Below are 24,548 nucleotides of genomic sequence, written 5' to 3' on the forward strand. Positions count from 1 at the left end.
AAGGGTATAAATATGGAAGAGGAAAATGAAATGTGATTCCTTAAGAAGCGTATTTTCTGGAGTAACCCTAAGCTGCAAGATTCAGCTGTTTATTGAATGGCATGGTTTCTCGTACCACATGGTGTTAACGGAAGACTAAAAAAATTCATCTTAATTTGGAATAGACAGCAAAAATGAGGAGTGCGAGGGAGAATGTGAGACTTCATTTTAAAATTCCCAGATCTGATGCCTGGTCTAATGAAAATATCTGTTTACAAATAGGATTGGTTTTCTTGGAGGAAGAAGTAAGTTTGGGGATAGCAAACAGGGCTGCAGCTTTTTTCTCATCAGCATCCCTAAGTACAGGACATATGCTTGGTGGCACGAGGAGGTCTCAGTCACGTTCCTAACTACTTAGCCCCTGCATGCCCCAACCTGCCTGGAATCAGAGACACAAAATGTGTGAGAAATATTTAAAGGCTTGGCAGAAAAGGGGGGGGCGGAACCCTGACTACCTCCAAAATCAGTGGTTGATAAGTGCTAAAACTGAGTGACCTCATCCAGACATCCTCTTACAGTGACCTCTCCACACAAAGATTGCAGCTCAAGTTTGCCCTATGCTTTTGGAGAGCCAAGATTCAAATAGTTCCTATGAACAATCAAGGATAAAAAAAAAAAAGCCGCCTTTTATGCTGTCAGATGAAGAGATTCTCAGGGCTTTGCTGTCTGCACAGGAGCCACACTATGAGCCTTGCTCGTCCCTGCTCAGACAGGCACAGCCAGCACCCTGCCTTCACAACTCACGCTCCCTCCACCGACCTTCAGCTTTCCAGCTGGGGCAGAGGCAGCCGGGCAATGGTCCTTGGCTTTGGGCAGCCGCAGAGCCGTCCCCCAGGCAGGTGCATGGAAACAGGATTTGAGGCTTGGTGCCTCGGTGCAGACAAGTGAGCACTGCTATTCCATGGCATATGACAAAAGTCATGGCTCGGGGAATAACGCAAAGACGTTCGATTTTTTTCTTTCCCAGCACTGTGTCACTGCAGGCCAAATGGAAATCTCCTGGGTTATTAAACAAGATAAATTTGACAGGATCGTAAATCATAAAATTGTCCCAAATTGCAGACCTGCTGACAGCATACACTATAATCCAGTTGGCATCTGATGTTTCCTTTTCTTTGTTTCTTCTTGCCACAGGAAGAAACATCCCCTCCTTAAAACTCTCTACAGCAAAAAGAAGCAGCAGCAATTCCAAAAAACCTGAATGATGAACCGAAACCTGACATTTCACATTTGTTGGGTTCAGCTAAACACAATACTGCTGTAACAGCTAGATACAGAAACTGGCTTTAAAAAACGGTGACAAACCCCCCCCCCCCCCAGTATATCCTCTTAATATTCTATATAATTTTAAAACATTATTCAGAACTGCCTATAAAGAAAACACCATGACTCATAGGAACTAGGGCATCATTCATGTGATTACAGCAGAAAAGTGAGGCATTCGTTATATATGAGCACTTGAGACATCCCATGTATACACACAGTCAAATGTTAATAGTGTAGCATATCAACAGAAGCAATCTGTCTCCATTTTGGGGACAGACTCGGGGATTTACTTAATTGTCTTTATTTACAGCAACAATCCTTTCATTGTTAATACCCTGAACTCCCGACAAAACATGCCTAAGGGACAGCAACTCTCCCTCCCCTTTCTAGAAACACAGGCTTTCAAATTGAGACGTTGACTTTTCTTTCTTAACTGCAATTAAGAAGCTGCTTTGATTTTCCATCCAAGTCGAGTTCTCCTGTCCCTGGTGCAGGTTCTTTAGTTACACAAGGTTGGTCCTTTGAAGCTGGGAGAGCACCACTCTCAAGGAGCCTTTGTGGACAGAAAGGGAGCCTACCAGGCAAAGGCTGAGTAAACCTCACAAGCCAGTGCTCTACCCATCTATTAGCAAGGAATACACACTCTCTAAAAAAAGCTACATAGGCACTACTTGCTAAAAATATAACTGAAAGAGTAAAATATTCAAAACTCAAGTTAACAAGCACAGGCCAAAATAATCTGCATTTAAATGCCTGATGCACAGCAGGCCTGTTCTCCAAAGCTAATTTTTTTTTTTTCCCAGAAGCATTTAATTGTTAAGAAAAGGGACGAGACTTCTTTACCATACCTAACGATGCAGCACAGGAGCCTGCACCCATTAGCTGGAGTTATATGACTTTGTAATGATATTTATTGACAGCTGTCAAAGGTTTGGGTAAAAATATGGAAAGATACACTGGCAGGCACTGCATAAGAAACATGGGGAGGGGACTCAGGTGATCAGTGGTGTGTTTATTTCAGTGCATAAAACATGTAAGGAAATTTATTTCCACACTTCTAAGAAAAGGTTACAAGCAATGAAAAACAAATGGAAAAGAAACCAAGCAGTTTTTTTTACAGTGATGTTGAACAAGGGAGGTAAAGGCAACGTTGTTAATTCAACAGAGGCCAAGTATTTTGGAACAATCCTGGATATGGGGAACACATGTTAAAGTGGAGCAATTTTAATTTTTCCTTCATTAATTGATACTGTTCCATGAGTGAATGTTTAAAATCTGAATTGTTCCTACAGTTCTTTCTCCCCACAGTGTTGTGCAGACAGATGAGAGTAAACAAGCTTGCTCTCTACTGAGATCTGGAAAGTGTGACCAAACCCTGACCTTTCCTCCTGCAATTTCCATACAGGCACAGAAGAAAGAAAGGGCAGAATCAATGGCCAAGAAAGAAGTATTGCATACCAAAGAGTCCCTGTATTTATCCCCTTCCAAAGGACTCAGCAGCTCTGGTACACAACCCTCCTTGAAAAGAGGATGAGGAGATTCTGGTGGTCTTTAGATGCCAGGCTAACTAAAATTTTAGGTCAGCCTTAGAGATTTGCCTCCTGCACACAGATTTTTGCTGGGTTTGGGAACATTTTGCAGACCAGCAAGAGGCTGGCAGGTAATTAGATGTCCAAACCATGGTCCTCATTCCACAGCTCCACATGGTTCTTTAGGAGGCCAGAGCCACAATGTACTTTAGATGTAAGAATCAAAGGTCAGATTTATTTTGTAACTCAATTAATAGGCAGCATGGAAGACAGGAGAGGTGCTTTTACATTTGCCCAGAGAAAACAGACACCTGCCAGTGCAGAATGTTGCAGTCTAAGGGAGAACACAGCAACAGGCCAGCCAAGAGTGCAAAGAGGTATGAACAACTGAGCTCTGCTTCATCTAAGCCAACTATAAATTATTTAAAAAAAAAAAAATCACTCCAGACAGCCTGTGGGAGCTCCATGTCCAAACAAACCTCTGAACCATGCCAACAAACTCAAAAAAAAAAGCTTTTTCTGCCTAGAATTATAATTTTACCCTGCAAGTTTACTAGCTTTGTGTGTTTCCAGTCCCAAACACATTTTCATCTGAGATCTCTTCACATTGCAAACTGAATTCTTCGGAAACAGAGCCCCAGATAGAAAACTTTTTAATGAATATGTGGATAGCCTGACAGCACGTAGCACAGAAAGAACGAACTGAACCTTTCAGTCCCACTACAGATTCAGAGAGGCATTACTCATTTCATGAATAAAAAGTGAAAAATCCAAACAGCAGCAATATAAAACTCCCCAAAGGGGGAAAAAACCCCAGCATTCAAGAGCAAAAATAATACACAGAGGGGGAGGCAATCCCCATTCCAGATCATTCCTTCTGGAAAGTCAACCATGCAGGGCTTCTGCTGTAGCACCACTCCCAGGTTATCTAGGCTGCATCTTCTACAAATCACCTGGTCATTAAATAACTCTGGAGGACTCCTGTGCATCACCTGAATTCCTGACAAAAACAAGCCATGCTGTTTTACTGAGTAAGATATTTGTTGTGGACCAAATCCCACCATGTTTTCCCCAGAACAGGTAACCAGCAGGTCCAACAGAGACAGACATCAAAAGATAGAGCCTATGGACTGAGAAAAGAAGTTCACTTAATGATGCGTAAAAGACTGGCAACAGGAACATGTGAACTGGTGTCAGTCAGTAAAGCCATCCTAATTCCCTAGCTTGTTCTCAAAACTGAGATCACCTTTTCACAGCTGAACAGGTCCTGCAGTACTCATGGGACCAAAAATTTTATCATTAAGCAAAGCATACATAACTCTGCATTTTAAGACTTTTTTTTTCCTTGACTACATCTGTACACAAAGAAATATCATTCACATTTTAACTAAAATACAAAAGAAAAAAATACCTGATAAGCTACACATGCTGTGCAAGTAAAGTACATTTTCACAGAGCTTGGAAAGCATGAAGTACTACATAACAGAGTCTGACTTACCCTCCAGATCTCTGGGTAACCTATCACTACACACAACCTAAAACACCACGTAAGGTGCAAGCCAGGAGCAAATGGGACATGCGTTTCTCCTTCAACACACACATACCTTTTACTAGGTTAAACCTGCTTATGTATTTCCAAGTATGCACAAGCTGAATTATGATAACATTTATCAAAAGTATGTTACATACCAGCAGTGGGCTATTTTCTCCCTTGACATGAGGACCATGCCACTAGAAAAGCTTCAGCTTTATCGATTCTGATTAGGAGCAGAGGAAATAAATATATCAGCTAAAAAAAGGAATAATTAAAAAAACCTAGGAACCAGCAGAATCAGACACCAATGCAAAGATAAGGTAATTACCAGCTGGAGGGTAAATTAAGAAGCAACAACAACTCTAGTAGGTAGAAAGAACTTTGCAAAAAAAAGTGCTCTGATCTTTCCAGATCAGATAATCCCCAAATCTTTGGCTATTAACTTCTCCAGACGTTTGTATTGCACTTATTGCTGTGGCATCAAATTATTTTTTTGATGTCCAACCAGCCCATCAGATTAAGGTTGTAAGCCTTTGGGGAGAATTTTATTTATCTGTATGCAAACTGCCCTAATCCAAGATTTCCATTATTCCACTAAAGAATCAGACTATTGGTTTGAGCTTCCGACTGTTACTAAAATGCTACTCCTTCAAGTTCCATCCCCCTGCCCAGAAACAGAATGGGCAATTAAAAAATGGCATTGGTATAAGAGAACAACTCATTTTTGTCCTGGCACCCACGTTAAGACTCACAGTGATTCTTCAGTACAAGGGAACTCCAGAGCCACAGGTCAGGCTGTCAGATGCTTTCTGCTGCTCCATTTCTCACCCCTTCATGACAACTCTATTACCCCAAGAACACCAAGAGTGCAAATGTCCCAAGATAGATAGGTTGGGTCCTGCCATGAATTGCTTTCCCTAGGCCAGACTCTCAGACTTTATACAACTTTCTGAGGGAAGGGGAACCACTGAAAACTGGACAGCTGCAGATAATCAGCTCTTCAATGTGAATAGGGCAAAGAAACTTCAAATAACCTGGGTTTTCCTGGGTTTTCTTCTCCATCGTTCTTGTCCTGTTTCAAAACACAGCACAAATGAAATGTCATCCTAGACATCTCAAGTAATTCAGAGTGCTGTGTTTCTTTGCAGGGATATCGGCCAGGCCTTTTGACAAGTTGTATATGGAAGTGAGCACTTCCAGCATTTGCTACTAATTGGGCACCAGAAAAACCAAAGTCCAAATGAATTCTGAGATTGCAGTGTGGGTCTGCCATCATCAGGAGAGGGCAGACAGCTCCAGCGACTCTCCCTGTAGGTACACTAACGTAGTCTTATTCGCATTCAGGTCAAATAGCTACTAATTGCTTTTTATCCAGATGCTTTTCTAATTTAGGTACTATAACTGCAAAAATGAAAGCAGTCAGGATTTATGAAAAAAGAGGTGGCTGCTTATCATCTGGACACTGCTGGGCTCTAGATACTATGATGGACTTACTCTTCATAAAAGCAGCCTTACTGAAAATGGAGACTGAATATCTGCTGTATCTATATGTACACCTACAGCTGTAGATTCAGAGACGGAAAGGGTTTGTTATGCTATGGTGAAGAAAGATGTAATGAGCGTCAAGTCATTTTACACTGCATTAGAGTAGAAAACAGTTTGCGGTTTTTGGCAAATCTTTGATGTTTACATTTCAATCCTGGTATATAGATGGTAATTAATGGCATTATGAATACTTTAATCCAGAGGGAGATTTAAGAAAAAACCTCAAAGATTAATTTGACTGAAGCACTACATTTAATCCACTACGCTGCATCCAACACTGATGACAAAATGATGTTCAAAAAGAATTCTTCCACTTTAAGTAGAACAGATGAGTCACTAAAAAAAAAAATCAATCTCTACATTGTGGCCATATACCAGCCCCTGGGCTATTCTCAAGGCTCAGACACAAAACTTTGACATCCTGACTTCTAACTGTCTCATAATGGTTAGAACCTACCCTAAGCTTCTTCCGAATGGAGAATACCAGTGAAGATACTCACTTTCAAACAGTGCATCTCTTCATCGCCAGCATACAGACAGTAGGATATATTTACATTGTCCAAAAGGAGTTGCAACTACTTCAACTACTTTTTAGTTTCATTAATAAAACAGAAATGGAATATGGATTTCAGGGGATTTAAACTCAAGCAGGCTCTAAAATCTGGCCTGAGCTGGAAAAAAAAAATCATTAGCATGTGACACTTCAATGACTGACACATACTTAAATGACAGACCAACATTTTCCTATGTGGTATTTTGCACAGCATTGTAAGAGTATTCTTAAGGTGATGAATCAATTCATCTTGACTGGCTACTTTCCAAGAGCATCCACTGGTGCCACTATTAACACCTGTAACCACCTCACACAGCTATGCAGAATTAAGATTATTATTTTTTTAAAGAGGAAGAATTACTTTTGATTTTAACCAAAACAATTATAAAACCTAAAGCTTATATGTACATTTTGGTAGTGATCATTACTAGTAAACTGAATAAAGAATAGATATCAGTACTTCCAAAATTGACACCATAGTAATACTGCTGCTTGATGCATCAAGCAGGGACAAAATACAAATAGCATACTCCCAACAAAATTCTATTAAGCTTTACATGGTTATTGGTAATAGGTAGCACAATAAAATAAGCTAACCAATTTAAACAGTTTTTCCCCAGATGATGCCCCTCTGACTGTGTTCATTAGCAAAACAACTTGTAATATATGATGGGAAGTTCAGAACAAGCACGACGGTTATTAGCCTTCTATAAGCACTCAGAGCTGCAATTTGTCAGCAGTGCACTGTATTTTGGAGCAGATAAAGATTTCTGTAAATTTGCATGGCTGCACACATAAGCAGTAGTTCTCAAAAAAAAATTAAGACCATTTGTTCTTTTGTCAGTCCTTAACAATAAAATGAACACATCAGGCCAAAACAGTTTCTTAAAAGTAGGTCAAAAATACCCATTCACGATCACTTCTGCATTGGTTTCCTAGCAAATTAATCTACCCACAGATATATGTAATGCGTATCCTGGAGACAGCGAGGCAGAGCAAGAAAACCAAATACATTAATGAGGTAGCTTAGACTGAATAACTGCAGTTAAAAGTTTTATTGAACAAAAGAAGGTAAAACGTGGTAGTCCAAGTTCACTGAGCAAAAGCAGCTCTCTCGCTGAAGCTGCACTTTGTGCTAAATAACCCTATTAACTGAGACTATACAGAGGACACATTATGCAAGTTATCTCAACAGCAAAGGAGAAAAGGTAGATTAAATTTCATCTGATGGAACGATTTGGTCAAATTCAGTGGCTTAAGTTAATGTTTCTAGCCCTTATCTACCTATATTCAGTACAGGCATACAACAGAATATACAACTGCACTGAATTCCCATTTGTTAATAGTGTGTGCTCCCATGCAAGCGGAAGCCAATTCCTGAAAAAACCCGAATTAAAAAACCCAAATGTTTTAAGTCTTTTGTTTTAAGCATCACTCAACTGACTCAGGAAAAACACTTGATATATGTTATAAAAAAACTCCCGGCCTCTACAAGGTCCGCTTCCTGTATAGTGCTAATATTTTAAAATTATTTTATTTCTCCCCCACTGCCTAAGAAACTTCATATGCTCTGAAAGCACCCACAAAGTCAGGTGGGTAAACAGATATGTCAAAAATACTCTGTGAAAAGAGGGAGGTAGCGCAGGCCCCTTGGCAACCTTCTGTCATAGTTCACATTGATGTGGTCTACCTCCCCTTGTAATCTGCAGTCAAAAATGAAGGGAAAAAGGAGTTCAACTATGAAATTTAGTGAAAGAATGTGTTCAATACAGTCTTCAAATTTGACTCATTGGGCTTCCAAATGTAAGCTATAAGGTACCTCACACCCAATACACAACATTAATAACGTACCTAGTTCATACATTTTATAGACAGTATCTTCTCATTTGTTAAACATTTGGCTCGGGTGAGTACATCTTTTTTTGTTAACCACTTGACAAACATTCTAGGCCAAACAAACAGCACAAATAATGTCAAAGTCTTTTTTTTTTTTCCAGTAATTGTACGAAATGCTGTAGGCTAAGCCTAACAGAAACTACTGAAGAAAAATAATAGACTCCATGATGCAGTGCAAAGGTGTTACTACAACATCATAAGTCAAGGGATGTTTCTAAGGTGCTGAAAGAGGAGATTCTCTAGACGGTGACCCTGTATTGTCCTCCGGTGGGAAAACGGTAAGAGTGCAGGCTCGAATGCCACCAAGTGATTCTGGAAGGTCAAATACTTTATGCCACTCATCTTTTTCTGGATCATATTTCTGAACTATTTCCACCATACACCGATTATTCCAAGAATATCCTCCAACAACATAGATTTTATTTTCAAAGACAGCAACCCCAACATCACTTTGCCCACGTAACATGGCAGCAATTGGAGTCCACTGGTCTAGAGTTGGTGAGTAATATTCACAGCTTAGAACATCATCATAATCACTTGTTCCTCTAAAGTGGTTGCCACCAATAACATATAGCTTGTCTCCTACAGTACACATGCAATGCAGACCTCTGACTGTTGTCATCGGAGCTTTCTGAGTCCATTTGTCTGTGTCAGGGTCAAAACACATAAGTTCCTTTTGGAAAGTATCATGGGTAATTCCTCCTAGAGAAATAAAACACATGTTAGAATAGTGCTCACCCTAATAAGCATTAAATAAGCAAAAAAACACATTTTAGTGAATGAATTCTACCTTCCTTAAAACTTCTTCACTTTAGCTTAGATTACTATCACATGTACTCCATTTCAAATGACATTTTTAATGTACCTTGTTCCTTTAAATCTGAATATGGAAAGAAGCCATGTTTCATACAGTACTTCGTTATGTAAGATGACACTGGCATATTAAAAGAACAAAAAATTGTTACCTATGCTTCATTTTGGCAAAATTATTTCTTTGCTTACATTTGTTCAGTTTGCTAGTTTTGTTTCTCACCATCAAGAAAACAGGCATCTGTTTCCCTTTCAAATTTTGATACTGTGCTATAGTGGTCTTATCACATAGCAGAATTTTCTTCAGAAAACTTTTTTCATCAACTTGAATTGAAGGGAGACAGGACACAGATTTCAAGTATTCTTCTGTTAATAGATGCCTATGGTTCTGTCTCTGTTTACCTTCTCCATGGTTCCCTGCAAAAGCAGTTGGGGAGGCTTCAGAGGAAATCACAGGACGATTTCCCATCAGTGGATGAAATGTCCCACCTTTCCGCAAGGTCACTAGGCAGGTCAGAAAGCAGTCACACCAATTTCAGACAATGTAGGCTTATTAGCTACAGTTTAAGACCACAATGGAACTATATTTGAGGTGCTAAAAATATGCAGAGAACACACTGCTACTGAAGAACCTCCTGCTGGGCTAACCATTCAACATGGAATTATCACGCTTGGATAATTAGCAGACAGAGATGGCATGGCATCTACAGGAGTTATGTAAGAAAATACTTAATTCTTCAGTGGGGCAGTAAGAATTAAATACAGAAAACATAGGAAGACTGTCCAGCCCTGACACTTAATGACAGCCATAGTAGTGGCAGTGCTTGGGAGCCTGTCAGAGAGAAGAGGCTTTAATGACAAAAGGAACCAATCTTCACATTTTCAACCCCAAAACTGCCTAGACTCACTGGGATATCTGAGAGAACAGGAGGAAAAGAAAAAGCTGTGGGAAATCTACATGAAAAAAACACAGCAGGGAGCATATACATGTGCCACCTGCAGTAAAACAAAATGGGCAAAAAAGTAGAAATAGAAACATGATGATTAGAAGCTAGCTTAATGGACTTGCTCATAGAAAAATAAGAAGCTGTACCTTATGGTAAATTTTAAAACAAATCCCTTCTAGTCTACTGGCATAAGGCCCCCTGATTCAAAATACCCTGAGAATCAATCTGCTCCAGTGCATCTCCCCACCAGTTCCTAACAGCTAAGCAACCTTGTCCCACCTCCTGCCCTGCATTTCAGCTTAGTTCCTAGAAGACATCCCTTAAAATTGCAGTCGGAGGACATATATAGGTCTGTGATCTCTGTAGGGATCTCCAACAGACAAATTGAATCATCTTTAAAGATTGAGCAGATACCAGATTTTCAGAAAACCTATTGCCTCCAGCTTGGGAAAAAAAAAAAGGAATGAAACTATAACCTTGGTGACATATAGGACTGAGCATATTACAAAATGAAAGACTGGTGAAAGTACTTATCCCTTTCTATTAGCTCAATGAAGGTAGATGTTGTTCTTTAAAGTATTACAATTTCCAATGCTTTCCAAAATGTATCAAAAAAGATGTGTTTAATGGTTATTGCTATATAAATGTGTATAGGTGGTGTTGACATAGAAAAATGTATTTTGACAGTTAAAGGGAATAGCTTTGGAATTCAGAGCTGTCATTTACTATGTAAATGCACAATATTATCTAAAATAATTTTCCCAGGCTCTGCAATATTTGACTGGCTTCATATAAAATTGCATGACTGCTTATACCACAGCATACCTACTGCAACCAGAGACTAATTTTTATTGTCTCCCACTGCAACAGGAAAAGTTAGGTAAGTAATTTTTTCATAGAGATGATATGATCATAGGAATTATTTACCTGAAATATACATTAATCCCCCATACACAGTTCCAGCATGACCATAGTGGGGTTCGTTCATTTTTGCGACATAGCTCCATTCATTCATTCTGGGATTGTAACATTCCACAGTGGCTGTTTAAAACAAATGAGAATATGAAAATGTTGAAAAGCTAGCATGGCAATTTGGTTTTGAGTACAGTCGCAGTGGCAGTAATATATTCATGAACAGAGGAAGTATCAATGAGAAACACTGTTCAGCTGAGAAAGTGTCAGGGGAATTACCAAGCACCATGTCGAGAGACAATACAGAAAAACCTCAAGCTTCGTCCCAGAGGAACAAAAAGGAAGAAAAAACCCCTCTCGCATTCTTGCCTTCCACTTGTCTCGTTCCCATTCCCGCTTGACACACAACCTGTCCCAGCTCATGAACCCTGCCAGAAGTACAGCTGTGGGACATCAGAGAAAATGGCAAAGCAGCTGGGTGAATTCAGCTCTTCTACCCTTTCCTCTTGTACAACTCCTTTCAGTGTCTGCTGTGGAGAGATAGGGAATAGACTTAAAACCTATCTCAAAGAGGATCTGGCAACCAGAGCAGACCCATGTCTTCCGCAACATCCCACCCATGCAGAAAATCAGGCTAGATTTTCTTCTTGGTATTTCACATTGAAATGGTCCTATGCCCTCAGAAGAGGACAGCAACTGTTGTATTGCCATGTTTTATTAAGTACTTGAACAGCAACATACAGCACAGCATATGCAAGTCACAAATTCAAACAGTTTACAAAAGCCAAGCTTAAAAAAAAAACCCAAGATGAAACATCACTGAATCTCGAATAGAGAGAAGCAGTGCCTGTGTCGATACACAGCTCCATTTGTGGAGTTTTCTTTGTGAATTGGAGTGTTAAAATGATCAAAGGATTTATCATATCAGAAATCGCTGAGGTTAGTACTAAGTTAAAAAGAACCCCAGAGCCCAGGCGTCCTTGCAGAAAGCATTTCTGAGAAAGAATCCTCTCTTCGAAGTGAGATGGAAGAGATGTGGGGTTGCAGGAAAAGGTCTATGCAATAAGAATGGAGGATAGAAGTAGAAAACAGATTTAATAATGGATCTGAGCAAGCTGTAGAGATTGGCAGCTTGAATAGTACAATATGACCAGAGGGGTAAGAGATCCTGAAAACCCCGGTAATATAGTGACCTTATGATGCACAAAGCAATTATTGATAATTGTGTTATCTTAAAGACAAATTAAATCTCATTTTAAATAATTAAGAATCAGATTCTAATGCTTATTATACAATGCTTAATCTGAGATGTTTATGAACTATGCGTACAAAATTGAATCTGTCTTTGAAAGTGACATTTTACTTGCTCTCGAACAAGCTTTTTATTCAATCAAGGGTAGAAAATCTGAGCCAGCTGTATGGAATCAGGGATGGTGACTTACAGTTCAGGATTACACATCAATTGAAAGAGACAAGAAAAAAATATAGAATCTGAGACTCTTTTAAAAGGCAGAAACTAGTTAGTGTTAGTATAAGCCTGCAGAATTAGCAGTACTGGCCAGGTCAGTAAAGTACATCAATCAGTAACACTCATACAGTGACTACAAGGTACCTCACCCTAACTCCAAATCTGCCTTTTAAAAAAAAATCCTTTGGGGCATTTTGGAAGAATAAGGTATAGCTATGGTGTCAGACTATCACTAAAAAATCCCTAGTCATGGAAAAATTTAGCAAAGAGCACATTACAGTGACCTTCTGAATCATCTTTTAGCTGCTGTAAAATGTACAACCTCCTTATTGTTGCAGAACGGAATGATATTTTGTAATTCCATGCAATTAGTATCTCAAGCAGACACACTCAAAATAGAAGCTTCTGGTTCCAGTGTCAGGAATACTGTTTGACAACCAGTTCAGCATCATCTAAGGTTAAAAATAAAAAATAAAATAATAATCTATATTGCACATAAGAATTGCTAAATAGTTATAAGCCCTCTGGATTTTCTTCAGCTTTTCCTCAGCCAGGAGCTGAAATTTAAATTTAAGAAATACAAAAAAGTGCTGGTCCAGAAAATTAAGTTCATGATATAAGGCAAAACACATTAAATTCTTGTTTCTTTTAAAATGAATTATACACATTGATTTGTAGGTATGAAATTATTAATTTCATATTCTTGAAACTGTTTAAAAATTATAATCAAAGCCTGAAATGCTTCTGGTTTTGTAAGAGTGCCTTGCACAGGGACTCCCAGTAATGCCAGCTATCTCAGGGCTTTGTACAATGGACAAAAAATAAAAAAACTGATGCAAAGTAACTGAAGTCAAGTGTGTCTATACACTATTGTTACCCTGTCAAATTTGTGATTTAAAAAGCCTGCCCAATATGAGCAAGTTCCCGAGTTTACTCTGAGAGATCATGTCTTTCACTAAACACTTCTACTATCTAGCCTTTTGTTACTGCATTTCCTACCTCAGCCATTTGAAATGAGGCTTGAGCTGCCTTTCAAATTACACACATGTACAGGTAGATAAAAGTCTGCATAAGGGAGGGTACAAAATGACATTCAAGCATTCCTCTACAATGAATATTTTTAAAGTCAGGCTTGATTTTTTTTTTTTAAATAAAGTAAAAAAAAAATCTTAAAAAATTTGGGTATTTTTCCTATTTGACATGCTGCACACTTCGTATATCCATCAAGGACTTACACAGCCATAAAGCCAGTGAAGGCTGGACAGCCTCTTGCCCAAATAAAGTTATAGGCACAGAGAATTGATTCCACAAATTACACCTAAAATTACATTTATGGGTTGTATTTCTGCATATTGCCATCCTGACACCACATGCAGTATTTGCCCAATCCCCAAATAAACCCATGCTCTTTCTTCTACAAATGTATTCATCCATTCCAATATTCTTTTCTAAAAAGGCAAGCTCCTTTTACTCTGCTCTATTTAGCAATCAGAAGAAAACAAAGATGTGCAGAAATTTCAAGAACAGAGAAAAACAGATTTGACATGCAAGTAATTATAGCTGTCCCAGTTCTACCCTGACAGCAGACCCTTCCGACCTGCTGTTCGCTGCTATGCTGCACCAAAATCATCATTCTACTTGCTTTCACAAAAACAAAGGCATCCTCTTTCCCATTGCACTTCCACTCTGTGCTGGAGGTGAGGAACTCAAATTTCTAATACACTATAAGGACAGGAAGAGCAGAGTATGTTCAAAGCAATCGCAAAGCCAGCAGCAACGAGATTAACGTGATGTTCAATGCTGGACAACTGTTTATCTCACTCTGTACTACTGATTGCGTTTAAGAGAGAAACCATAGCCAAAAGACCACTTTAGCAAGAGAAGATAAAACATGCAGAAACTGGTAGACATTACTGCCATCACTATCACCTTCAGTTATCTGAGAAAGGACGCTGTTGAGTCCAAGATCCCTCACTTTCTGATGTGGCTTCAAAATTATCTTGAACACCACCAGTAGAACTGAAGTACTGTTTGACAGTATTTCAGATAAATCATTCCAACTCAAATCTCAAATCTACCATGCTCTAAAACAAAGATAATTATTTCCCTGCTGAAAAAAACCCTACTGTTCCATTTGGTTGTTCTGAGTAGTTGTTTCCCTGTTTCCTTGCAAGGTCATTCCACTTCTCTCTCTTAACAAGATCTCCCTCTGCACTGAAAAGGAAAAAAATATTAAAAATTTCAGCTATTAAAGGTGCCCGACAATTTAAGAGAGGCATCAGGATGTTCCATACATCATCTCCAGACAGCACAGTTCGCAAAACACTCAAAAACTGCTACTTTACTGAACCTAAGCATGTATCCTATATAGCATGCAACTGAAGGATTCATTCTCCTAACAGCATGAATGATTCAAATCAGGCTTTATTTATGTTTAACAGTGGAACTTTTGATCTGTTCATTACCATAACCCAGGGAAGACAGGCCGCATTTTAATAGAATTAAGCAATCTCAAAAAGACACAAAGCTTTGGCAGTCCCAAGGGATGCTCAGTCTGCACTCATTTTATAGTGCCATCTGTGATGCTATTTGAGGAGTATACAGATATTTACCACTTCTCCGTCAGTAGCTTCTAATGCGTCTTGAGGTTTCTTACAGTAGCACTTAGCAATGTGTGTGTGATGTCCCAAACCCCAGGATCTTCATTTTGTTACATTATTCCCATACTACAGCTTGCTTCTGTAGATCTCAAAGCTGTCGTAGTTAAACAGAGCCCTGAGTAATTTTGTCCTTAGCATAGCAAGGAGTCACTTCAACAGAAGCTCCTATGCAAGAGGTCCTCCAGTTCCCACCTTGGTGTGTTCACACAGCACTAGACAGACACCAAACAGCCCAGCTGGATATTGATGCATATTTTTCTTCTTAACCAACAACATTTAAAGTATATATCTATTATATAGACTCACCAGAGAAGTTTTTACATAAACAAGGAGTTGTTTGAATTGAGGGTTAAGCATCATAGAGGGCACCTGGAAAATAAATGCCTTCCCACTTTTTGGGCAAGGGGTCAGAAGAATGCGTAACTGTCCTGCCCTGGACTAGGCGTCTTCTCTTTCTGTCTTTATTGTAGCACGATGATGAAGGTATCAATGAATCTGTGGTTTAGTCACAACCCAATATCCTCTAAAGTGCTTAGGAAAAGTCCATATATAAAAATCTCAAACTCCACTCAAGCCTATCAACAGCAGAGCCTGAAGTATCTGGAAAGTACCTAACTGCACAAGTTTACTCATACTTAAAGGCACAGCTTCTGCCATCACCATCAAGCACCACGACGGAACTATTTCAAAAAAAGAGCTACAAAAATCTACTTGTCTGAGAAAACAAAACAGTACCCAGTGCTCTGCACAACAGCACAGCTGGAAACTGCCAATGAGCTTTGCTTCATGAGTATCTCTGTGAACCACAGCTGGTTTTCCTTTTGTCTCCTTTTCCAAAAGTCTTGCCTTTTGCACACCTGCCCTCTCCAGGCTGGTCTCATCCTTGTGCCGGAGTGCTCATCTCCCTGCCTTCTAGGAATATCTTTGGCAGGTGCCTGCTTTGACATTTTAAAAGAACCAACCAGAATTATGCACAATCCTTCTAGGAGCAGTGCGAGCTTCTGCGCAGCCCCAAGTTGTCACAGCGTTGAAAAATCTGAATTATAATTTTGTAATTCAGTACGTTTCAAAGATACATTTACCACATTCTGATCCATGTACCACATGCAAATTCACTCATCCTTACCAATGAACCAAACTTTTCTCAGTAACACGCTGTTAAAACAGTAGCTGTTTATTACTGCTAAAGCACATACTACTGAGGTAGGAAATCGTATTTACAAAGTTCTCAGAAGATTAAACATCTGAAAACTGTTTTGGGAAGGCTTGATAAAAAGCCTCAAAGAAAGTGTAATTTTTATTCCAATAAATGTCAGGAGAAAAAATAATAAAGAAATTAATTTTAGTAACTTTAATCCTTTGGCCCTTTTCCATTAGAGCTGATCTCCTGGAAAGCTGAATTTAGCTTTTGGGAATTTTTCCTCTCTAACAACAGACTGAAATTAGTTTGAACTCAAGGGCAACTTCTTTAATACCTGTCCAACACACATTTGACCTTCTATGAAAAGCTTGGAAGTTTTTCTTATCTGAAGAGAATGGGAAGTTTAAGCTGGATTTCATCTTTCAGCTGTCAAGGTTTATGAAAGAAACATGAAAATGAAAAGTGACTTGCCTCACAATTAACAAGAAAAGAAACTGAAGCCCCAAATCAAAGCATCAGACAGTTACAATATTTAGCATTTATAGAGTACTCTTCCCGCAGAATGATCCAATGACATTTTTCAGGTCTGAATGGAAATCATTGCAGCATTTTAATGATATCCTTACAGAAGCATTTTAGACAGGTGAAAGATTTTGTATTTTAATTAAAGCTGCAGAAGAGTTGAGGTCAGCAGAACGATACTGCTTGATCTAATTTAAGAAAAACACTGCACTTAAAGCCTGCTGTACACACAGGTTGCACTGGCTTAGTGACAGTATTATTTCATATTGATTTTACTAAACTTGCAACTTTTTCACTGACATTCTTACAACCCTGCTCTGTTTAGATGGCACAGTATACAAGGAGAGCAATTTGATTATCTGCTATTAATTCATACCATTAGAAAACAGCTCAGTGAAGGTCAGGTTTTCTGATACTCAAGGTAAAGATCAATACAGGTTAGTTTGTAGATTTGGTCTTTTGCAGGGTATTAAGCTTGCTTTTAGAATGTATTTTCAGATAGATAAAGTGGCATGTAAGAAAAACTCTGAAAACCTCTGGATCTGCATCAGAAAATGGCTGTCTAGGGAAAACAAGTTACTGGAAAACAGTTTCCCATGTTGTGTGGAAACAGATGGCATTTTTAAATGTCTCATTTCATCAAATATTAGAATGGATTTTAAACTTCGAGCAAAACCAGACCAGTTTTGTGTAGTGGAAGCAATGTACTACATGTTTCCTAAGGAAGTCTGATCATGAAACAAAGTGTGTATGTGAATGACTGAGATGTATTCATTAAAAAAAAAAAATATCACAGATGCTGCAGCACAAATTAGGTTTTGTATTGTTTCAGTTAAACATGTTTCTCACTGCACTTAAAAGATACTAGTGCATTTCTAAAAAGCAAATCTTAGCAGCAAGAGATACTGCCACAAAGACAAGACATGGTTAAGCATTGGGCTGAAAGCAGCAAACAAAATAATGAAATGTTACATATGGTTTAGATATAATATTACGCTAAAATTCCAAGCATAATCACAGTAACATTTCAATTTTAAAGCACAGACAAATTTACAATTGAGTGTATGCTCCCAGACTTTACTGCAAACGCTAACCACTATGTCTTTGGAAAATGCAGTGGATTAATACCAGCCATCCTCTATAGACATTCGTTAGATTAAAAGTTACCACGTATTTGTACTTTGTCTCCAACCATCTTATTTCCCTGAAGTGGATTATTTCTTTTTTTGGTTAAGTAAAATGAATCATCATTTGCAAGGGGCAAAAAAGGAGGCAGCAGCACAGAGTCATTCATATAAATAAGTTAACTGTGTAGTTAGAAGATCAGAGATCACAGGCAAACTATAACATTTTTAGTAATTAAAAAGTCCAGAATTTCAGGACATCTGGATCTCACCGATCTGCGAGTGAAACAAATCACTTGGTCATTAGCCTACCTTTAAAAAAAAAATTACTAGCATTTCAAAATGACTATTCAGAAAATTCGCATCTTTTAAAACACAAGCTTCATTCAACAGTGAGTTTCAGTCAGAAAGTCATGTATCCCTTAAGAGTGAAAAGAGTGGGTTTGGTTTCTCAGCTTAAATAATGATTATTTTTTTTATATATAGTTGTGCTTTTATATATACACACACGTTTAAACAGGTAGACGCCCATGCTTACTTCATGTTTGATGGTAAAGACGTTGGATATTATGTATCAATACACAATTTTTTTTGTGGAAGCCCTTTAATTAACTGCTTATACTATCCAGATAAATTTCTCTATCATTTGCAGTATTTCCAGAAAGAAGCTGCACGCCAACAACTTCAACTTGTTTCCTCTCCACCCATTCACAGGGCAGGACAGTATTTCATGGCCTAAAGGGCAAGGCAAGAAGCCATTGTTCTGCAGAAACACTCACCTAGCTCACCCGCTGCATTTCGACCACCGACTGCGTACAAATGTCCTTTGAGGGCACTTAGGTGGAAGAAGGTGCGCTTCTCATTTAAAGATGCGACTTGCATCCACTTGTTGTAGCGAGGATCAAACCTAAAGACCGTGTCAACCGCCGTCTTTCCTTTCGTGTCATAATTGCTCTGGCCCCCAACTACGTAAAGAAAGTTTCCAATCACGGCAATGCCATGCTGGTACCTTGGTGCATCCATGGGAGCTAAGGATTTCCATTCGTGGGCCTTTTCGTCATACATCCGTAACTCCTTGCTGACAACCAGCTGCTGCCTCAGCACTCCCCCCAAGGTCACCAAGTGAGTACTGTCCGACCGAATGGCCGTCCTCTCCGACTGCATAACCGGTTGCATGTATGGCATCATTTGGTAATTGCTGGCTTCCAAAAGCAAGTTTACACAAGTATTGTCAGTTCTCATGAAGTCCACCGTTTGAACATAGTTAATAAGATCCTGGGGCGTCATCAGCGGAAACCTGATGTTCTTCATGAGCTTAGCGGCGTACTCCATCCGAGGCTCCTCATACCGTAGCCAGCGACAAGCCGCCTTGAAGAGTTCAAGTTCAGTGCAGTGCTTAAGGCTATTACTTGAAAGCACAAAGGCAAGACGTTCAAAGGGGAGTTTCACAAATTCACCAGTACTTAGTAATGCAGGGAAGTTCTTCAGGATAAAATTATTAACATATTTATCCACTTCTGTGAGATTGTATGTGTTGGCAATTCGCCCAACCTCAACACAGTTTTCCAACGAAACCTATTAAGTAAACAGAAAGAGGAATCAAAACACTTTCTTAATTCGGTGCCTAAATGATAATGTAGAATTTAAAGAATACTACAGAATCAGCAATATTTCATTATTTTGCAATGCTCAAGGTGATTTACACATGAGCAAATAAATATTCAATGTGATGTATATATTCATGACTGCAAGGGGAGATCCAATGTATTCCTTATTTTGAAGAAAGAAACAAGACAAGTAACAAGCAGATGGCATATATTAATTATGTCAAATACATTATACAATGATGATACATAGCAATTATACGGCACTTCATCTTTGAAAAGCTCTGCAAACATCTTTGTAAGAAAAACATGTAGAAAGTTAAGGGAGAGGTGACCAGCCCAAGGTTACAGAGAATAATGAAAAGTAGGTTTCGCCATTAGATGTTTTCTAATATTATTATAATTGTATTGTCATAATGCAGCCAAGGAGAATGGCACAGCTACCTCTCCAATGCGACAATTTCAGATAATTTATTTACGGTGTTCAATCCCATGAATACATTCCTTAGAAACAAACAGAATTGGATCTTAAATAAGTCAAGGTGGTGCTCTTACAGAATATATTCAAAATTAAATACACGTCAAAAATAAGACAAAGATAGTGATTTTATTTTATATATATATATATATATATATATATATGGGAGTTTGGGGGTTTTTTGGTTGGGTTTTTTTTGTTTGTTTGTTTTTAAATAATGAACCTAGGAGGATTTCCCCTAGAAATACCCAGTACATGAAATGCTTTAGCAGCATGGATCATACCCTAATTTAATTCAATACCTGAGTGGCCATATCTTGGTAACCATCTCTTTTACACTGTTGCTGCATCTACCTTTGTTACATCTTTGGCTCCTAAATTTCTGAGGTCACTTGGGATCCAAGGCAGAGGGAGGAAAAAAGATGGGAAAGATGGGACATAACTTAAAGCGGGTCTCCAGTGAACCCAGCCGATTCATTTCGGCAAGCTATGGTACATATGCAAAGCAAGTCAATTTTCAAATGCTTCTTGCTGAGAATTGCAGCTTTTTTGCATTCCATCCTTATTCTAATCCAAGCTTCATTTACACATGCTTTCTAGTCTCTGTGCATGTCAGTCCTACTCAATGTTGACAATTTCCACAACTTTGTGATTCTCATTATATTTGTAATGCCAAAAGAATTTAAGCTTCTGAATCTCATGGTTATTTTTGAAAAGATTATAAAGATTGAGAACTGTGACCTGATTGCACCCTAAGAATTCAAAAACCTTCAAATGACCTTCTGGTCATGACAGAGATTACAAGATTTTTAATACTGTATAACTCAATCTGATCGTTGCCCTTTAATACCAGACAACAGAAAAGTCTAATGAGTATGGGAATAGGAGATTTTTTTAATTCACTAGAAACCAATCTAACTTGCCCTAGAGTTAAGATCTGCAGTCATCAAAAGTCTTTATTCACACATCCTGAAACACCTTGATACAGTCAAAGGTTCCAAATCCTACTCTTCATCTCCAGGAATGCTAATTCTGTAATCAGGTCCTACCTAGAAGATGAATGTGTGGCAGACTGTCAGGAGTTCTATTTAAAATATCCGTGCAATATATACATGGAAATTATTTTTGTATTAGAAGTCAAATTGTTCTATAGGACATTGCTAGCTGATTTGATTATCTTTTGATATAAACATTCTCTGATGCTTAAGAAACATTTTTTTCTTTTTTTTGACTGTTTTTGAGAGTCAGTATCAAACTAATTTCTGTACATTTCATTTTAGGATTTTCAATTTACATAAATTAACTGCATAATGGAAGTAACAGCATACCTTAAATTAAGTAAATGAAACAGGGCATTCTTACTTCTAAAATTTCTTTCAGGCTGTATAATAAAAATAAAACAACGGAAAAATCACCTCTTAACAAACAGCTGACTTACAGTGTACCACAAATCTTAACTCTTGCTATACAGTTATTGTATTTAAAAACTACTTTGGAATACATTTACTGGCATCAAACTACAGCAATGCAGCAATTTCTCCATATCAAGGTAAGCAGAGAGAAGGATATTATCACATACAGAAAAGGCATGCTTGAAGTCAAGAGATCAAAGCAAAAAAGGTACAGATTACATATCATTGGTACATGGTATTCAGGTTGCAATGAAGTGTTTAGACCTATTGCAGAATGCATGCCAGTTATCAAGTGCCCAGCACGCATCCAGTTGATGTATTATCATAACTATGTTACACTATAAATCTATGCAATTGAATATATTCCTGGAATGCTTACATTTGAGAAATTTATTGACACATTACACACTGTTAACGACTGATGAACATGACATCAGCCGTTTCCAGTCACCCCCTAACTTGCAGAAAATTTATCTTATACTACCTTAATTAAACCACTAGAATTGTACTGCACTCAGGGTTGGTCATTTCTGTACTATGATTGCAAGTACTCTCCATTATGCTTATGAAATTATACACTTTGTTTGGCTCACTAAAATTCCACCACTCACCCCAAATCAGAGTACCATATTAAATATTTTCTTAAAGGTTACTTTCCTTGCCAAAAGTACTATTACCAATTTTATTGTGCTCTAAGATAACAACCAATGTACCAGGCTAAATTATATTGCAAAGATTTCACAGTCATAAAAATATATACTCTAGAGATTCTTCAGTCCTGAGCCAAAACATAATCCTTCAACAGAATGAAATGCAACAGTCAATTCCACTTAAATATTCAAAATTGGACAGTGTTAAAGTACAATAATGCTATTTAAACACTTAAATACTTCAGTTACTCAAGTGCTGATTTTCAAAAAAAGTTTGACTTATGCTATGGTACTTATGAGAGGTGTGGAAACCATTCTCTATGGAAGTCAGTCAATCAGGAGCTCATCAACAGAAGGAACTGCTACTTCGGGAAATCCCACTGAAGCGAATGGGAGGAATGGAAATATCAGATGAAAATATAAGACTGGCTGTTCAGTGAATCCAGTAACTAGTAAAGATACTCTCACAGAACCAGCTAAATAAAAGCCATAACTGGTCAAACAGCTAAGCAACTTCTTATGAAGTTGAGAATTTTAAATAAACCCTATTTTCTTCCTTGGGCTTTGACTACTGCACAGAGCTGCTCATTCACATTACTCATTGTAATTGCTTGTTACAAAGCAGAAGTAAAAATTCCAGAATATACTAAAAAGCTTTTCAAAAAAGCAAGGTCAAGCACAGCACAGTGTTATTACAGCCTGAAAAACCAAACCAAATGCAAAAGCCAAGGTATTTTCTCAAGAAAGCAGTTGACTTAATTCTTTGAAATTTTGAAGCATCCCAAGCTCTGGTAAAAACTTAATTGACTATAAAATGCTACAAAACTGGACACAGAGCAAAAATATTGCAAGCATGAGAACCCTGGAGAACAATTCAGGAGAAATAAAATGCACAGAAAATCAAGTCCTCAAGCCCAGTACCACAAAATATTTCGGCATCTAACTTTGTTTCAATGACTGTTAGACATTGAAGGACTTAAAGGTAGATTTCTGGTGGGTGTCAGAGCCAGCCCTGGCATTAGATCCCATAGAACCCACGCCCCCACAAAACTGAGACCATCTGGCTCCATCATCAGTTAACCAAGTTCTTGTGACAAGACAGACTTCCAAATATTGAGACCTCAGTATTTGACAATTTGCTAGTTGTTACAAAAATGTAAAGCACAGAATTATAGAAGGAATAAAATTTTCTTATGCAGACAAGACATTGACTTTCAGTGTTTTGGAACGTTTTCTTTAATTATAGCATAACATCCCCTTCCCCATTACACTGTGATTTTCCTGAGTGTTGTAATTTACTTGGATAGGTTTCTCATCTTTCTCTGTTCTGTACAGTGCTGCTACTTTTGCAAAAACATTATTGTGTGCTCTCTAGCAATCACTACTCTGATTTCCATGGCCTTCTTATTAATTTTAATTCTATTATGGCTCATTTAGATGTGAACCTGGGAGTAGTCCTAGTCTATCGCAGAGCTGTAAATATTTAAAACCAATACCAAAAGCGAGACTGAAAACGTCTCAGGAAGTGTTCCAGTGTTTCTCTGGGAGTCTGGCTGCAGAGCAAAGATTATCAGAGCAATGGCCTACTTGACAGGAGAGGTGTAAATGCAGAACAAATAAAAGAACACTTACAAGTCAGCTACAACATATATCATTCTTTGAAGAGGTCTCACTGTTTTGTTTGTTTGTTTGTTTCCACAAATTAAGCTGTTACTTTAAGCTTATGTTTTTCTTTGTAAATATTTCCAATACCCTCTTATGAAGTAACACAGTAACACTATGCTTTACATAAACTGACTTCTATAATCTCTTTAATAATGGACTCCCTAGACAATTCAAGGACAATTAAGTATTTATCTGGGAATGGTTACATCAGCTCTCAGCTGCTGCTCTCAGTCAGCTAGTTTCAGTAGGAATAAGCTCAAGACTTGCTCAGAAAACTCATTTACATTACAGAAATGCTCCTTCAAAAATGGAGTGAAACTAGTACAATGGGGAGTAATCTTTGTAAAGCTAAGATATGGTAATTAAAAAAGCAAAAAAATCCAACCCATTTACTCACCAACTCTTGTTCCTGTTCCAACAAGTTCAAAAGTAAGTTCATTCAAAATTTCTTTATACAACGATGCTGAGAACATAACTAGGCTAACAGCACAAACCTAGTTTGGTACTTCCTGTCCAGTTATACTATGAATGAGATTATGTCCCCTTAGACACCGGTATAAATGAAAGTATTTCAGAAAAGAGAAGCAATAAAATTATGAGAATGAATAAAAATTCCTGATTCTTTCAAAATGTAGTATCAAACAAGACGTTTCTTACTTGAGTCAAAACAGTGACTGAGGCAACACCGTAAGTGAAGGAACCTTCAGAAAACAAGCAATTCTAAACAATGAAAAAAATTCTTCCAAATAACACAATTTAACGTGAAAGAAGCTCTTTCCCTAAGAAAGCAAAA

The 24,548-nt window shown here is 38.1% G+C and overlaps 1 protein-coding gene across 7 annotated transcripts in view; it reads right to left on the reverse strand.

The window, feature by feature from the left end:
- Positions 1 to 7,506: 7,506 nt before the first annotated feature.
- The window catches only part of KLHL13 (kelch like family member 13), an 86,942-nt gene continuing 69,900 nt past the window's right edge, over positions 7,507 to 24,548 (reverse strand). For all 7 annotated transcript variants that reach the window (XM_075053944.1, XM_075053946.1, XM_075053945.1 and 4 more), the window contains 3 exons: positions 18,726 to 19,521; positions 11,047 to 11,160; positions 7,507 to 9,064 (listed from right to left, as the gene is read on the reverse strand). In XM_075053944.1, coding sequence (XP_074910045.1) covers positions 8,577 to 9,064; positions 11,047 to 11,160; positions 18,726 to 19,521 — 1,398 coding nt within the window. In that variant the 3' untranslated portion in view covers positions 7,507 to 8,576. The remainder of the gene's footprint in view (positions 9,065 to 11,046; positions 11,161 to 18,725; positions 19,522 to 24,548) is intronic.

Source organism: Buteo buteo, chromosome 22, assembly GCF_964188355.1.
Source record: "Buteo buteo chromosome 22, bButBut1.hap1.1, whole genome shotgun sequence".
Lineage (NCBI taxonomy): Eukaryota > Metazoa > Chordata > Aves > Accipitriformes > Accipitridae > Buteo > Buteo buteo.